At 40.6% G+C, this 18,807-nt stretch overlaps 1 protein-coding gene across 4 annotated transcripts in view; it reads right to left on the reverse strand.

Moving 5' to 3' along the window:
- Positions 1–18,807, reverse strand: part of dlgap2a (discs, large (Drosophila) homolog-associated protein 2a) — a 127,896-nt gene that overhangs the window by 103,488 nt on the left and 5,601 nt on the right. For all 4 annotated transcript variants that reach the window (XM_046062044.1, XM_046062043.1, XM_046062041.1 and 1 more), the window contains exons 2-3: positions 13,551–13,605; positions 12,997–13,044 (exon numbers count right to left, since the gene is read on the reverse strand). In XM_046062044.1, coding sequence (XP_045918000.1) covers positions 12,997–13,044; positions 13,551–13,605 — 103 coding nt within the window. The remainder of the gene's footprint in view (positions 1–12,996; positions 13,045–13,550; positions 13,606–18,807) is intronic.

Below are 18,807 nucleotides of genomic sequence, written 5' to 3' on the forward strand. Positions count from 1 at the left end.
GCTTTTACAATCACCCTTCTCTGTCACCTTGCAGCCCCAATTTTATCTAGCTATTCCATGGTGGCAACTAGCATTAACATGCAGGTAGTAGGCTACAACTTGCCCCTCAATATTCTCAAGGGGAAAAAAGTATAGGCCTCTGCCTCTCTCTTTCACTCATCTTTAATGTATCTGCATAATAACTTGCATATTTTCACTTCAAGACAAAAGGTGTAATGTGAACCATTTAGCATAAATAAAATATGAATTTTAGTAATGACCAAAATTAAAACTAGACCACCACATATAGTGGATTAGCAGCCAATGCCTAAGCATTTTACATTTTCTCCCACACCATCAGTTCTTCTACCATCCCTCCAACCAGGGTAGTGAGAAACTTGCGTGTCATGATTGATGATCAGCTGTCCTTTTCAGACCATGTCGCTGCTGTCTCTCAGTTGTGCCGCTTTGCTCTATACAACATAAGAAAAATCCGGCCCTACTTTATTCAGTGTGCCACCCAGCTTCTGGTACAGGTCTCTTGTCTCAACTATTGCAATGCCCTCCCATTAGGTCTTCCAGCTTGTGCGGTGAAACCCCTACAAATGGTTCAAGCGCAGCAGCGCGTCTTGTCTTTGATAAGCCCAAATGCATATTACTCCATTACCCAGTAACCTCCACTGGCTACCCGTGGCCTCCTGAATGAAATTCAAGTTACTAATGCTTGCATACAGAGTGACTACTGGGTCTGCACCCATCTACCTAAACTCCATAAAACAAGCCCACGTTCCTTCTCAGCCACTGCACTCCTCCAACGAACGCTGCCTGCCTCGGCCATCCCTACACACAATGCAATCTCAGTCCTGGCTGTTCTCATCTGTAACACCAGAATGGTGGAACGAGCTACCACATGCCATCAGATCACGGCCGTCCCTCTCTAACTTTAAGAAGCTCTTGAAAACTCATCTCTTCTGAGAATACTTTCTCTTATAACACCTATAACCTCTAACATGCTCCAACATCCTGTCCCCTTCTTCATCTATCCCCTTACAATTCTCTTTTATTGATTGCACTTTTTGTTAATTCTTACTTCTTTCCCTAGGTATTTACTTTTATTTATTTATTTACTTTATTCCATACGTGCTATAAGCTCGTACTAGAATTTATTGCTGCTCTTACTAGTATGTATTGTCAGTTTTAGATCTTGTGCTGTATTAATGCTCTGTTGATGCTTGTAGGTTGTTCCTCAAATGTAAGTCACTTTGGAAAAAAGCGTCTGCCAAATGAGTAAATGTAATGTAATGTATATGATGTCTGCTGGACTGGTAAGGGACAAAGACACTGCTGACACTGTGCAAAAACTAAGCTAAGCGTCAAAGGGTTTCTCATGGTTTGCAAAAAATACTGTAAATTGAAAGAGGACCAAAGTCTGACCAAAGAAAAACACTAACATCTTATTTGCAACAAACAGCAAGGTTTTCATGAAATGGGTTTTTCATTTCACACTGGCATCACCTACAAGCTGCCATGTCAGGCTGAATCAAACAATTATGTTGAGATTGAAAGTTTATTCTTGACCTTAGAAACAGCAGTTGACAAAGTTGTCTCACCACTAGGTCCATTTAGTGGCTGTTCTGGAGCCTGCGGATTGCCTTACAAGGTCTTACTCAAAAGATTGGAGCTTTTCCATGTTGGCTTAGTTGAGATTGTTCTTAGCTGGTTCATTTTTAACCTTGGAAACAGCAGTTGACATCTGCTGAGGTAGATTGTGTGATCCAAACAAAAGCTCCAGAAGAGCTACGGAATGGACAGAATGGAGAAACTGCTTTAATATCACTCATTTCCAGTATCAAATCTATGAAAAGTCAAAAATAGACACACGTCCATCAAACTTTTCACGCCAAAAACAACAGCAACAGAAATTAACATTTCAGTTAATGTTACCAGCAACTGCTGAAATGGTTATCAAAACTGTCAGTTTTCTTTCAACTGACCAACTGATTAATAGACTAATCATTTCAGCACAGTTATGTCTACAAATGCTACATGAAGCACTTTGAACACACAAACTTGTATTTCCCAAAGATCTTTATTCTCACCTGTTATATGCTCCATCATTCCCTTTGTGTTTCCATTTCTCTCTTTCCTTTACTGTCATTCTGTTTCTGCATGTACAGGAGAGAGATGCTCATTCCTGCTCCTTCCTACAGTGCGGTCGCTCTTACTTCTCTTCATCATCATTTTCAATTTCGTCAACAAAAACTGTGGGGAAAAATATTCATTGATGACCATTTTTTGCATGACAAAAAAAGAGACTAAATCTAAATAAAAAGTAACCTTTAAAAATGTAACAAATTAACAAATTGAATGGGCAAATGAACTAATTACTGTTTAAAGAGTAACGGCTGAAAAGCAGTTTCACCTCTGACCACACAGAGGATGAATGAATTGGTGTTACTGGGTGCTCTGTTGCACCTATAAACACACCCAATCATGATGTCACGGTGTCTTGGAGTAGGCCGGTGCTTCACTGCAGCAAGGTGAACATTTTAAACCACCAGAGGTCAACAAAGACAAGAGAGCAGCTGTGGCTCTGGAGGTAAAGCGGATTGTCCACTGATCGCAGGGTTGACGGATTGATCCCTAGCACCTCCTGCTTACATGTCAAAGTGTCCTTGGGCAAGACACTGAACCCCAAATTGCTCCAGATGGTCAGGCCAGCACCCTGCTGTAGCCCCATGGTAGCTCACTGATAACAGTGCATAAAAAAAATTGTAAAGCACTTTGGATAAACTTGCTATATAAAAGCAGCCATTTACCATTTCTTTAAGGTTACTCTTTAAATGACCTGCATGCATCTGCGGAGTCACACACTGTAGCCTAGCTGCTGATAAAACAGCCACCCAAAATATCTCTTGTTCAGAAGATGATTTAGCCGTTTGGCCTGTTGCACTACAGTTAACAAGAAGAATCTTGCATTTTGTAATGTTACGTCCACAGACTGTATATAAGAAGTGGACGTAGTCATCGTGGCGTCACCCATCGGTTAGTGGACTGCCATTTCGAAGTCTAGAGTTTGGCCAACAGGCCGCTGCCATATTGATTCTTTGCAACCAGCACAAAGTGTTTACTGAGGTAATTATTCAGCTGAGAAGTAGGGTCATTTTACCATTATTTCTAATGGAGCCGGACTTCTTTTTGCAACCAGAAGAGTCGCCCTCTGCTGGCTGTTCGATAGAATGTAGGTTTAAGGGACTTCCGTGTTCGCATCAGTTTGCTTCCCGCTTGGTTACGTCTCAGTAATGTTATCTGACGTTACTGGTTCTTAGAAACAGATTTAAGGACTAAATTAATCTACAATCCACTGAGAGTTAGACAAAGTAATGTTATTGTTACTTTCAGTCAGCTATCTTTGGAGTTGCTATCAAAAGGAAGGTCTAGAATTAATGTTGACAGTCAACCATCTAAATCTTTCTCTAGATGTTGGCTAAAGAAATATCACTCCTATTAAATTAAACCCATACAGTGAAAAGTGTTTTGGTGAACAAGTAAGTGAATCTAGGTTTGAATGAGTCTCTGCTCTGCAGTGGAGAACAGAGTGGAGAGTACAGTGTATAAACATATGGAGGAGGGTCAGTCTGTTGTATTACTGCAGAGCGAAATGGACACTGTGTGTGTGTGTGAAAAAGTAAACAGTGACAGACGAGAACACCTGTAACCGTGGTAATTGTACACAACAAAGACAAAAAAAACAAACTAAAATGTCTTTAGTTTTTGTTGATTAAAACAAATCTACATTTTCATCAAAACACAAGACGTGTTGGGACCACTGAACTCTGCAGATGAATTTGTTCATGCGAGTGACCTAAACTGAACTTTTACTATGAAAATGAGCCATTGAACTTGAACCTCAAGTATTTACTTACAGCTTTCAGCTACCATTGCTTAGTGTAACTTTCGACCAGTGATGTCACCAGTTCAATCAGAGTCAGTTTCCCTTTGTTCGCTCTTTTTTCCACTGTCACCGGCTCCGCTGAGCCTGGTGACGTAATGTAACCAGGCATAACAGAGAGTAACAGTGTACGTCGCTAAGCACAGGACTTTAACTTTTAATAATGCACCTCTACAGATGTGTTTTGCTGAGGTTTATCACACATGCTGTCCTTCTTACACACACACACACACACACACACACACATACACACACACACTTGGTCTTTAGTGTATTTTAGTTAAATAAAGTGTACTTTGCTTTTATTATATTTTTATTAAATGGTTTCTTTAATGTTGTAAAAGAGTTAATACAGCCAATATGTTCTATGAGGATCCTTCGACCTTTAGCTACTGATGGTCATTTTGGTTATTGTTATTAATTTAATTATTGATCAGAGTTCCAAATTAAGAGTTTAGCGTATTTTATGAGACTGAATCAATTACTTGAAGTTTGTTATCCTTTCTTTAAGGGTGGTGCCATGAGGAACTTTATTAATTAAAGTCAATAATAATAATAATAATAATATTACTATGTCATAATACTGATAGCCAAATTTAATTGATTGCACCTACACAATTTGGTGCCCATTTAACCATTTTAATTCCCAACAGACTAAGATTAAATCATAATTAATACTGTTCAGCATGAGAGTAAAATGGACCATCTACTATGTCTTCCATTAGTGGAGACGTATAGGCTGTGAATTGATTGTCTGCTGATGAGTGCACTATAATAAAGTGTGTGTATGTGTGTGCTGATTAAGTATGAAGAGGAGGAGAGAGCAGAGAGTCAGAACGAATTAAAGGGAATTTAAAGGTTTGTCAACACAGCAACAAAAACAAGACCACCTCCCATTTCTTTCACTTCCTGCCACCGTTATTCATCCATTAATGAGCAGCTTGGAATGGAGTGACTCAGCGTTAAATCAAAGCTTACTCCCAGCTCGCTCATTATGTCAGGAACAAGCTGAGACAGACAGTCCACAGAGACCAGCTGTCCTCCAGTCATACACTGTGTAGTTCAATGACAGGAGTCCCTACAGAGAGATGAAGCCCATGGCTCACAAATACATTCATGGGCAGGTAAGTGTGCAGCACACACAAACACACACCTAGAGTACAACCCTTTATGATGATAGTATAGAAATGGGATTTTCTCCAGGATTCACAGACAATTATACACATGGTGTAATAGTTGGCTGAGCATTCCTGTGGAGGCCTAGTATTCAAAATAAATTTTGTTTTGGTCGCAGTAGGTATCAGGCTGTGCCATCATAAAACTCTGTCTTCTGACAGGTGATACTTTGCTCCAACCCAGACCAAAAACATCTTTCAACTGTTCTTTTCTCCTACCCTCACCTATGCAAAGAGCAGACACTTGGGTGCTTAAAATATCCAGGATATGGGCGCGTAAAATAAATCGTTCATTGATCAATATCTGAATATGATACAGCAATCCATGCATTATCAGTGACCATTGGACTTACTAACTTGTCGGAAAGCTAGATGCTGGTGGCAGATGAGCACCACAGAGACATTTTATGACTCTATGCAGTAAAATGCAAGTTAATGTTAGCTGAATTGCTAACCTCTATGGGAAATTTCTCAACTGGCAGTGCAGTAGTGCCCTTGCCTACTATATATATATACACACAAACTATACACGAACAAAAAATTAGGCCTTCAATCTAATCGATCTAATATGAGTAAAGGTACTTATTTCACTCCTGAAATGTGTTCAGAAACAGATTTTGGTGCACTAAGGTTAAGCCTACATACAATTCATAGTTTTCATGTGACGTCACATTCCAAGGAAAACGCTCCCTTGGAGGGCATAAAGACATTATTTTCCGCTGCCTACCAACCAATAAGCAAGTGATACACTGTTACATTGAGCATGTTACTCTTGTGTTGCCAAAATACTGGATGGTTGTTGTGCTTTCGGAGTTACTAATCGAGGAGACAAGACTGAGCTGTGTTAGGTGAGGGATTCCCCAGAAGGTAAAAGTAAACATTACTGCAGTCGAGTGGCAGCAGGGACCTGGCGTTTTTTTTTTGGTAGGAATGTAGCAGTGGATGCTATAACGTTATATGGATCAGAAGTGCCCAACAGTTTGTGTTCATATCTTTCTTTTTCTTAAGTTGAAAGGTGATCCAAATAAAATTTGACTGCTTTTGCGGCGTCTCTACGGGGGAGTCGCGGTGTTGGTCTGTTGTTTTGCTCTCCAGGTCACCGCACACGTCATGTGACTGAAAACTATGAATAGCATCAAGTATCAAATTAAAACCAAACTTGAAGAAAAATTTGAACTCAAATCAGTGTCATAAGAACTACCTAAAATGAGAGAAACCATCATTGGGAAAAATGTATTTGACTGTGTACTTTAATTTTCTTGTTTGGCCTATGTCCCATCTGCTAACACTGAGGGGGAGGGTTTACTATACTTCAACCAGCCACCAGGGGGCGAGAGTTTTTACCTTGTCAGTGATTATAATAGATCATCAGAGCATCACACACATTTCGCTATCTCTAAGTATTGCATTCCCATACAAAGTATGTGCAAATACACACACAAATAAACAGTGGTCAAACAATGACATTGCACCCTGATACAAAAACAAACCGTCATGTTCCACTGCTCATCTCAACTTAAATTCAGTGCTCTCAAAATGTCTACAGGCACTATATCATGAATATTCCACTAAACTGCACCTTGACCAGCATGGCCTATTTTAGAGATCTCTCATACTGCGTGGGAGCTGTTCAAAAAGTATCGCTGAGTTTCCCTCTAATCCATTATGCTTCTGTGTCATATTTGTTTACAATCAATTTTGTTGCTGCGGCTGTCCGGTTGCACAGAGACAGCGGCCTGGAGGAAGAGGCCGCGTTTCAGAGCTTCCCACTCTTGTAACAGTTCAGTGGGTTTGCCTTGGCGGTGCTGGAGGGAGTGCAGAGGAGGATAGTTGGGGAGGGGGGAGGGGGTGTGTGGAGGCGCGGGGCACAGACTAACAGAAGAGAGTAGGGATGGCTGAGGAGGAGAGATAGTGCAAGACTCATTATCTACTACAGCAGTCCAGAGTTTAGCAGACATGAGGAGAGCTCCTAAGGGCCCACAGCAGACACACACACACACACACACACACACACACACACATACGGTTGTTCCTCTATCGCTGTGGGGACATCTAATTGACATAATGCATTCCCTAGCCCCTAACCCTAACCTCAACCATCATAATTACATGCCTAACTTTAACCCTTACCCTAACCGTAACCAAAGTGTAACCTAAACCCTAAAACCAAGTCTTAACCCACAAAAGGCGTCTCTCACCCATGGGGACCTCAGTTTTTGGGATGGGTTTGCATTCAGGTTAAAATCCCCACTGGGATATAAAATTATGAACCACACACACACACTCTATCCCCTCACTTTACTCTGCTTTACTAGCTCTCACTCATTCCCACATTCTTCTGTCTTGTTTTCCACCGTCATCATTTTTTTTTTTGCTCATGCAGTCCGTACATATTATTTATGCGTTATATCTTTCTAATACAGTCCCGCAGTTCTCTATGGGTGTCTCCTTTTAGGTATGAAGAGCATACGGAGTTGGCATCAAGGCCTCTGAGAGCTATCAGAAGTAGACAGGCTATCCCTTGATGTCTTGCTTTTTGTTACAGATTGATATCTAGTGCGCATGTGTGCAAGTGTGTTGATTAACAGGGTGTCTATGTACAATGTGCGTTTATGCATTTACAAAAGCAAGCTGTGATACACTCAGAAGGAAAGCAACAGCTCGCACGTTAATTACTCCAGTTAATAGAGGAGCAGCTGATTCACTCCCATGTCAGTGAGATTCACAGCGGGAGGGGGAGGCTGGGGCAAGTCACATGAAGCAATAAGACGGACGCGCTGTGACTCAGGACAGAGGCTAAGTAAGGTAAAGAGAAGACCCATTAGACTAGTTTGGGGACATCACGTGGATCTGGATGAGGACACAACCAAAACTTTTTTTCAGACAGCAGACACAGGCAGTATTAACAGGAAATGTGGTTCTCGGGAGGACATAAAAGAGCAATTCCCCAATAATGTGTTATGATTTCCATCTCTCTCCATCTCAACATTTCTTCGTTATCCCTTGAGTCCTCCTGACAACTTGTTTCCATGGCAACATGTCCTCACAACATGTTCAACTCATGATTAGACCTTGAAGACTGGCTGCAGGATCCTTAATGTAGTTAATAATAAAAACAAAGACTTGGACCACACTCCAATTTGACTTTTTAATATTGCCTGCATTGTTGATGTTTATGTTTCAGGCAAGACACACTTCTTCAGCATGTATTCTGGCAATTTCACAATCAATATTAATTATAGATGACTGCAACCAGCAACCACTCCATCCCAACAGGGGCGAGCCACAACCTTTCCAGACAGAGTCTCATGATAGTAGGCTACAGTTAAACATGAAAAATTACTTCATAAGAAACACACAAATTTAGGGCTGTACATATCGATTATCTTTCAAGTCTATGATTTTTTCGATTAGTCGATTAATCTGACGACTAATTTTGTTTATTCTAAAGAAAGAAAAGTTGCCTATTACTCGATTAACAAACCAATTTATCCAAAATAAATATCAAAAACATGTCTAATCAATAAATCTATATTTTATTCAATCATCCTGATGAAGCACATTAGAATAATGACAATAGCAGCAAATCTTAAAATGAATCAAATTTCCACGTCACTGATGTGTTGTGATAATAATAATAATAACAACAGACATTAATTGGGCTACTTTACTTAAAACTTTAAATGTTTCTGACATGGAATTATTTAAATATTAAGTAATGCAGTATGATAATTAAATGTATTTCTGCATCAGTGAACACCTGAAAGGACTCACAGACTGTTCAGACAGTCACAGATTGTCTGTAATTAGATTCAGCTGTTTTCTCGCTGATACGTAGCCGTTAAATAAACAGAAAATATGAAACAGCCGATCGTTACCATGACTCGCGGTGTAACGTTACGTTACCATGACAGCAGCGGGGCAGAAATTACTTTTAACATGAAGGCAATGAAGAAATACTACATGTCCTCGTGCTGATAATGTGCCGTGCTTGTGTGGCAACAGAAAGTAATCACGATTTACGGTGCTGCCGTCTAGATAAAGTGCTCCGGGATACTTTCGTTTCACGTGTTCGTGCTGCTTCACGTATTCGTGGACAGCAGTTGTGCTGCAGTGAAGCTGTTTCCAGTTCACAGAGCTCACCGAGCAGTACGTTGTTGAGTTTCTGTCTGAAATACTCCAAACTTGAGACGGTCAAAGGCGCGGTCTTGTAGCTGGAGCTTGTCCGGGATAATCCCACACCGGATGCAGCGTCGACGCGCATTATTAATCGATTACGTCGACGAATCACCCCAGCCCTATACAAATTAAATCTTCTCATTCATCCCATTGAAATGAGGGTATCAAGGAAGAATATCAAATACATCTCCCTTTGGAAAAGGATGCTATCCCTATTACAACCTCTCTGTGGCATCTTAAGGGTCTCAATGCTGGAGCATGTGGCTTCCCCTGTTGGGGTGTACTTGTGCTGGTTGAGGTCACCTATAATTAACCCACCCATGTGAATTTGCCAGAATACACACTGACAAAGGGCATCTTGCCCTAAACGCTCATGTCCTCAGACAAACCTTTCCACATTATGTTGACACAAAATTCACAGCAGGAGTGGTACATTAGCTAATTAAAGACACATTTTTTGTGAGTGTAACCCAACAACTACCGTACTAGCATTTGAGCTAACAAGCTACATTTTCATGATGGAAAACTTTGACAGTTTGGTACAGTAAGACAATTTGTTCATTATATGTTTGTTGATATTTATGAAATATATTTATCAAATACATTATTTGATATTGAGCTTAATGATATCCAAATGTCACTATGACATGATGCTAACACTTGTGTGCTGAGATGTGCAGTGTTTGAACATCTGAACATTCTGCAGTCCTATCAAGTCTTTTATAGTCTAAGTTTTTCCTATTGACAAAATCCTGAATCAGGCTGATGATACTTTATCCTCTTTTTAAAAAATATATCTGGCTCCTGAACTGTCATTATACAGTATTGATTGGATAGTTGCCATTTTGCCACTTGTTTTGGCCATCACTGAAATCTGTTTATTAACTTTTTTTTTTTTTTTACCAGCAGCATTGACGTCAATGCTGTTCCTGGTCATTTTCCATTTAAAAACAACTTTAACTAGGACAAGAATTGTTGTGATTTTGTCATGCCTGAATTTAACTCTTTGCATAAACAATGAACTATATTTTAGACTAAATAAATCACATGCAATGCAGCACAGTCACATGCATCAAATTCCACGATGAAAAACACTTTTTTCACACACAAAATAGGAAAAGACCTCTTGGAGACAACAATTGGAGATACCACGAGTACAACACATGGGAATTGTAAATGGAGGCAATGGGAAATGTTTGTGTATGTTTATGTGTGTGTGTGTGTGTGTGTGTGTGTGTGTGTGTGTGTGTGTGTGTGTGTGTGTGTGTGTGTGTGTAGAGGTGGGTTGTAAGACTCGGGAGAGACAAAATCGATGAGGATTTAAGGCCATGAATACAAAATAGAAGTGTCCAAATACTGCAAAGGATGATAGAAGGGTTTCCCAGAATGCAGCAGTCAGCATGTCTCTTTATAGCACCTTTGCATTTATGGTATAATTGTAGCATAAGCAATGTGAGACACTGTCACTCTGATCTTTAAATCTCTTGGTCTCTGTGACAAAACTACCCTGCTGCTCATTCATTGGATGTGAACATGAAGTCAGTATCATTACATGATATACAAATCTTCAAAAAGGTTAAAAAATTACTAGTTACATTTTCCCTAAATGATAGAGAGAGTGGCTATGAGTGGGGGACAGGAAAAGATGATAATATGATGCCAGAAATTCAGCATTGACATGAAAAATGGCAACAGAATTGTGAAATATTCACACATTAATTAGTGTCTATAAATAGAAATAGTCAGTGAATTTGTGGCATAGAAATGATGAGTGCTCATCAGCACAAAGGGTTCCGCTTGCGGAGTACATTAGGAGCAGAGGGACACACTGATAACAGAGAGAGTGTAAGATTATGATAAGCCTCATCCCTCCAGTTTCTATGCACAAGATTTTGAATCTCAGAAACAGAAGCGGGGAGTGGGGAGCGGATGAGGCAAGTGTTTCTGAGGAGGAGATGGAACTGTGAGAGCTGGGAAACCGACCAGGAGAGGGCACTCCTCACTCAATGCAGTAGAGCAGAGCCCATGCACACAGACATGGACACACACACACACACACACACACACACACACAATGTAGCTTCTTTATCACATTCACCAGCAGAAGATACCAATCTTTTCATGGCCATTGCTTTCAAAGTCTTCCCTAATCTTACTTGCTCTTCATCATTTTCAAGATATTCCACTCATCTTACTCTACCCTCTCTTTCCTCAAGCCTTACACTACAATTTTCAACTCATGTCTGTCTTTAGGCAGACCCAGGTCTGACACAATTCTACTGAACTCACTAATGAGAATCCTCTCCCAGTGCTGGTGTTAACTCATGCCATCTGTTTAGCATATGCAAATACAACAGTGCTACATCATCCAGTCAGTACATAAGAGATGAGATGCTTATTAAAAATGGACACAACACAGTCTTTGCATCTATTGACACCACAAACTGTGTTGCCATGGCACACATTATAAATACAGAAACTACTGGGGGCATTGAGGTTGTTAGCAACTGTGACACTGTGCAATGCTGAAATTGCTCAGCAAAAGCTCCAACTTGTATTTGAGATGGATGAATGAGGATCTATGAACTTCGGTGGAAGTAGTTTGACAAAATCAGAGTTTTTTTGATGCACCACTGCTGAGTGTTGAAAAGAAGTGTCATGCACTGTGTCTTCTTGACAGCGCAAGCTATTAGAATAAAGATATTTTCAGGGAGGAGGAAGGTTTTTGAAAAATTACATGGAATTTGAAAGCAAATGCAGTCAAACTGATTTTGTTTGTTCAACATTCACACGCATACACTACACACACACACACACACACACACACACACACACACACACACACACACCATGAAATAAGACTACATCTAGCTCTATTCCAGACCAGTGTCTGCTAAAATATCCGTGGAAAAGTTTCAGAGCTTTGCACATCCATATTCATAAGGTTATTATAAGGTTACTTTAATAAGTGTCCACTCTGTCAGAACACCTTGTTCTAAGACCAGTCGAGAGGTGCACCCATGGGTCCTCCATATTCATGCAGTGTTTGACAACCATCTCAACTAAACACACAGCAACTTATCCAGTGGGGGGAAATCTTGTGAAAAGTTTTGTAAAATATTCCACAAAAACTTAAGCTAACATTTGTAAATGTCTTCAGACAATTTTCTGTAATTGATTTGACTTGTGAGGCAAAAGAGAGATAAATAGAGTGGATTAAAATTTGGTCCAGGTCTGGCTTATAGAACTTTTATGCTTAAAATAACAGTAAAACTACTGATTTACAGGTTTGTCAAGTTTGTTATCTGCTTAAGTGCACATAAGCTTGCCCATATGCCCTATTAAAAATTAATTTCACGCTGAGAAATGCCTCACAGTTAACTCCAACACCTCGTAACAAGTTTCCAAATGTCTCTTCATAGCCAAGGTTGCTGTGCCCTTGCAATTAGCTTTCTAGCCACGAGCCTGAGAAACATAGCATTTTAAAGGTAGACACCAGTCTTGCACGGTTTGCGCAAAACAGAGGGCACTGCAGAAGGCAGATGACAAATGGCGGAGCAGCATTAGTGAGGTTTTGTTAGTGGGATGGATGGTGTGGCAGCCCATATGCATGCAGTCTCATTGCAGTCGAGAAGTTAGAGAGGCTGAGGCGCCAAAAGTGAACGCACAGAAAAAGTAGAAGTCATTAATGTGAGGACTGCGGCCAGGTACCTGAGTATATCTCCCTGCTCTTCAATTTCATCAGCAACCTCTTCACACCTGCAATGATGTTAAGAAGCCTGTCATGATCACAAGTTCGCAACAACTGCCCCCAAATCTTTCCCTCCCTCTGACATGTAAGTGGAGAAAATAAGACCACACAGAGAACCCCATATGACTTTAGATGCTTTTGAAATGTGTTAATTTTTTCTGGCGGTAACATTGTGTAGCAGCAACAAAAGAACAACTGTATAGTAAGAATCGCAACGATAAAGGGATCAGTTTGGGGCCACATAGTGACGACAGGGGAAAATCACTAAATAACAAAACTATGGGAAAATCATCAGTCACGAAGTGTGCGTGTAGCCAGCAGATGAGGTGTGAGCTTACAGATGTTCAGAGCACACACAAAAACAGGAAGACGCACAAATGTGACCCACCCACTAAGCATCCATTCCCCAGCATCACTACCCATCGTTACTCCCACTGACTGGCTCTCTCCTATGTCACAGCGCTGTGTGTGACTGGAGTTTTTAGTGGAGAGGGCACATCTGTTTGGTCCTTACCTGTGTTCCTGTCTGGTAAGATGCAGCAATGCTTCTGCAGTATGCCTGGCAACACCTTCCAAGAAACAACAAAGGAAGGGGTTGGGGGAGAGAGGGAGAGATGTTAATATCACAGCAGCCTCAAAGCAGATACACAAGGTGGAGCTCAGAGGAAAAGCACTGAGCCATGCTGTGACCCACAATTACAGAGTAGCAACAGGCACCCATTTCTCACACCATTTGCATCAAAAGGAGCTGCTCCCATATTTATCTAAGCCCTTTTCTTCCGCCCCGTGATCTGAGCAGTGGAGCACTAAATGATGGTCTCGGTGTGGATAAGTGTGTGTGTGGAAGGTTCATTTTCAACTGCATGTCTCTGATTAAATCTACAAACAGTCAAAGGGGGCCTAAATGGTGTGTGAGGGAAACGATGATGTGCTAACAATCCATTGGAGCAGCATGGAGATAAAATATTACTCGACTGATATGGGTGAGAGGGCAATGTTATCAGTCAATCTGGTGTGGTCACATCAGCGGGCCAATTGTACAAGCTTTCTCTGCTCCCTCAGCAGCTTTGCTATGCCAGGAAGTTGTAGCAGCAAATACAACAGCCAATTATTGCACTGCTCACAAGCCCCGAGGCGGTCATACTAATCAATAATGCATGCTTATAATCTAGTCTGTGAGGAATTCTCTGAAAATTTAATCGATCAAAGGTTTTATCGTCACCTGTCTTGTGTAAGTGAACAGAAGACAGCTGATTTTAGCATAATAACAGTTTTGTTAAGCTTTCCTGTGACGCTGAATGCCATTACTGGTGTTCACAACACAAAAACATGCTGAATTTCTATTAGAAAGAAGTCCAGCGAACCAAAATAAAGGAGAAAGCGATGCGGAGGTGGCTCACCAGGTGTTATCAATACCTCTTTGTTCTTGTGTCTGACTGACAGGCTCATTGTTGTCCAAAATGACTTTTGTAATATAGACAGACCTCCTCTTCTTTCTTTCCACTCCATTTTCCCTCCTGATATTGTTAACATTCCTTTACATTTGCACCTGTTATCTCAGGCTCCTCGGTCTCTCACAGTTATTTTACCACTCTCTGGGACTGGACAAGACCGATCAGATAAGTGTCTCTTTTAATTAAAGAGAGGAGCACATATAAAAAGGTACCTTTTGAAAAGAGAGAGGAATAAAAAAAGAAAAGAAATGAACCCTAATGGCTTGTCTCTAAGGGACATTCAATGAGATATCAACCCACTGCATCATTCATACAGGAGGAGGGCCTCAAGCACAGACTCATGTCATCCAGTCTCATTTTCTACTTTACCAGCAGCATATTAAGAGGTAATTCTACCATTATACAAACACTTCAGAATGTGCATTTGTTGTTAGTATTTGGTCAACTATTGGTCACCTTCCATTTAAACTTGTTCTGGTGTGATTCCGTAGTAGATTTGTTTGACTGCTTAGAGTAACTGGGCCTCATGCAAATCTTTTCATATTTTTATCCTTAATCTGTATCTTACTTTTTCCGTGACCTTTTCTTTGTTTTAGAGATACATGGTTTCCACAGGACATTGTTGACTGGTCTTGTCATGGTCTTGTCTTATAAGTAGGCTACATGTATACATGCTCTTTTCTGTCAACATCAAACCGATAAAAAATTGTTTACACTTTGCTAGTACTAGGTTGGACCCCCTTTTGCCTTCAGAACTGCCTTAATTCTTCATGGCATATTTTCCACAAGGTGTTGGAAACTTTCCTCAGAGACTTTGGTCCATATTGGTATAATAGCATCACGCAGTTGCTGCAGATTTGTCACATCACATCCATGATGCGAATCTCCTGTCAAACCACATCCCAAAGGTGCTCTATTGGCTTGAGATCTAGTGACTGTGGAGGCCATTGGAGTTCAGTGAACTCGTCATGTTCAAGAAGTTTGTTTCAGATGATATGAGCTTTGTGACATGGTGCATTATCCTGCTGGAGTAGCCATCAAAATATGGGTACACTGTGGTCATAAAGGGATGGACATAGTCAGCAACAACATTCAGGCATTTTCGTCCACACAACTGCTCAGTGGATATTTTCTCTTTTTTGGACCATTCTCTGAAAACCCTAAAAGATGGCTGTGTGTAAATATCCAAGTAGATCAGCAGTTTCTGAAATATTCAGACCAGCCCGTCTGGCACCAACAACCATGCTACGTTAGAAGTCACTTAAATCCCCTTTCTTCCCCATTCTGATGCTCGGTTTGAACTTCAGCAAGTTGTCTTGACCACGTCTACATGCCTAAATGCATTAGGTTGCTGCCATGTGCTCTTGTACTCCAATATAAGGGAGAACTATATGCTGAATTTAAGGAAACTGATCATGACAAAAGAAAGAAATTGCATTTGTTACTGTAGTGACTTCTTATGAGAAAAATTTGCTGCACATCTTTTTGTCTCATCATTTTGTCTGCTTTTCATCAAAGTACTCTCTGTGTGGTGATCTGGCAACCCATCCTTCCCAGTTCCTAGTGTGTCCTGTTGTTTTTTCTCCCTTCCCTGTGTGTCTGTTTGTCTGCTGTCTGTCTCTGGTTATGGGCGTGGCAACACACTGTTGGGCCAGCGAGAGTTCCTGGAGTTTCCACACACCTGGAGTTCATCTACTCGTCACCACCGCTGATTTATACCCGGCTCCTCTCTTCAGTATTCGCCAGATCATCTGTTCACCTGAGTGGTAAACTACTTGTCAGGCCAACACTCTGTTTAGTGTTTTTCTCTGCTCATAATACCTTCGTCTAATGTGTGTTTTTTGTCCTAGGGGGTCGCTGCTTTAGAAAGCCCTGCTCGCCCGCCTGTTTTTGAAGCTGTGGATCTGCCTGCCTGCCCGCCCTCTGCAACCACGCACCAGAATCTACTACCATCGTTCTTTCAATAAATCCTCTGTTCATCCTAATCCTGTGTCTGCTCTTGGATCCTTTTGCTACGCATAACACTATGATATAAGATGCTCTCTATGATATGCAGCAACATACTATTCAGTAAAGAAGTGATGAAGAAAGTTGTGCGGTAGATAAAAATAGATTTCTCTGCAGAAATGAGAAATACAATGATTGACTTGTAATGACTCAACCAGCTGCATGATGTACAGTTATAATTGATGCTGGCTCGCTGGCTGGCTGGCAGAGGTTTGTACTGGAGGAGTGTGGAAAACGAACTGTCAGGGACACTCTTCAGTGTTTCAGATACACAGAGCTGTCACTTGCTTCTTATTTACACTTTAAAGGGATTGGAGTCTGGAGGTAAGGCGTCTGATTTCATATGGGAAAATGCATTAGGAATCCGTTTCTTTGTCTTTTTAAGCTTATCTTGGGATGAGCACAAGATAGGATTTATGTCACCATGTTGTAACAAGACAGTTAAGCAAGACACATGGACACATAACTGGGACAAGTGGAAATACAACAAATGATATTTTGGGTATTTGAACAAATTTGTTTTCTTACATTACTCATAGATTTGATTAGCGGGTTTCATTCAAATGACAATGTACAGCTAGCCTGATAATATACAAAGACTAGCCATCCATGAAATAAATAACCTTGATTATATCAAAACCTAATGAATTATAATCTCGCATTTAGTCAATATTTAATTGAACGGTTTTGCAGTTTTTGGCCCAGTGAAAAGAAATCAGTCAGAGGAAAAAATAGATCCTCGAAGACAAAGCAGTGCCCTTAGGACTACAGGCCCAATCTTGTGAATGAGCCTTCAAACCCCATTGAGTCAGTCAGTTAATAAAAGGCTCCATTTGGCAATGTTGTTGGAGTTTACCATCATGCTCTTCCAATTGGACTGGTATTCATTCTCTTGTAGCCTGAGGCGGTAAGCAAAGGGATTCAGTGCAGTAACTATCCATCTTCCCACCCTGTTACATCTACTGTACATTTTTCGTGGCTTATGGGTTGGAAATGAACGAGGTAATAGTACAGTTAAGTATACTATTTTGGTCATTAAGCAGGCTACAAAAAGAAGCAAATGCTAATGAAGGAATTATTAACTTTTCACTTTCTGTATTTCAAGTATGTTTGTTCCAGAATGTTATGAGAATAAAGATCACATAACATTCCCACATTTACATGTGGTGGTGATGGCACAGTGGATAAGACACATGCCTTTGGTGTGAGACAGTGATTCTCAAACTTTTTCTAATCAGGGACCCCTAAACTAACACAAATTAGACCATGGACCCCCATTTGATAAGACTTTGTTCAAGGGTCCCCCATCTAAGAGGATTTTTGCTTTTAGATGTTTTATAACATATTGTGTATGAAACCCATGACCAAAATAATCAGACATTCTCTGCTACTTATGGATAAAATTATAACGAAAATAAAGTATTCCCCTTTTCGCTGGGGACCCCATTTTTAGAACCCCTGGCGTGAGAGACCCAGGTTCAATTCTCCACTGTGACACATCCATCAATGTGTCCCAGAGTAAGACACCAAAGTCCATTCAATATATAGTAAATCATTCTGCACTACAGTGTGGCATCACATATCCACTATAGCATAAACTTCAGTCACTAGAATGATTCATCACATAAAACCAAGATGAGCTTCTAGGCTAGCTTTTGTTTGTTTACAGCTGTTTGATTGTTGGTTTATATACAGTCACATGTCTTGTACAAAGCATTGGGCTACTTGCCTCTTTTAACAGAGGTATACTTACCGTACAAGAGCAGTAAAGAGAGACAACCACAAAGACTGTTGAGGCAGGAGCAGAAGGAGAGAAACAACCGAATGAATGCTCATTAACGGAGATGAACAATCAAATGGGCTGACTCAGGTGAGTCACACGCCATTTGAGTCCATGAAAAAACTTTTCTCTCTCATATCAGCTCTCTGAAAATGTCCCTAAATACAAAAGTGCTGATTACTCTATCCCTGAAAGTCCATTTGTCTGGGAGATTGTTTTATCTACAGTTTGATGGAGCCCGCCTTGTGAGACTGGAGAGTGAGGATCAGAAATAGCCTCTCTGATTTAACTTGCTGCACAAACTGGTGCTCCTGAAAGTTACGGCATCAAAAAGTTCAAGTAAAGTAGTCTTTTCTTGTTGCTGAACTTAAGATTTTTCTCAGAGTAGTGACCACAGTGTATGTACAGTATGTGAAGGTGTGAGTATGCGTGAAACCTGTCAGCCTAGTTATACTAGACTTTGGTGTACATGCCACCAAACAAGTCAGGCTCCAGTGCACCAGGTTCATTTAATGGCTCTGCATGATATG

The sequence above is a fragment of the Micropterus dolomieu genome, linkage group LG11, assembly GCF_021292245.1.
Source record: "Micropterus dolomieu isolate WLL.071019.BEF.003 ecotype Adirondacks linkage group LG11, ASM2129224v1, whole genome shotgun sequence".
Lineage (NCBI taxonomy): Eukaryota > Metazoa > Chordata > Actinopteri > Centrarchiformes > Centrarchidae > Micropterus > Micropterus dolomieu.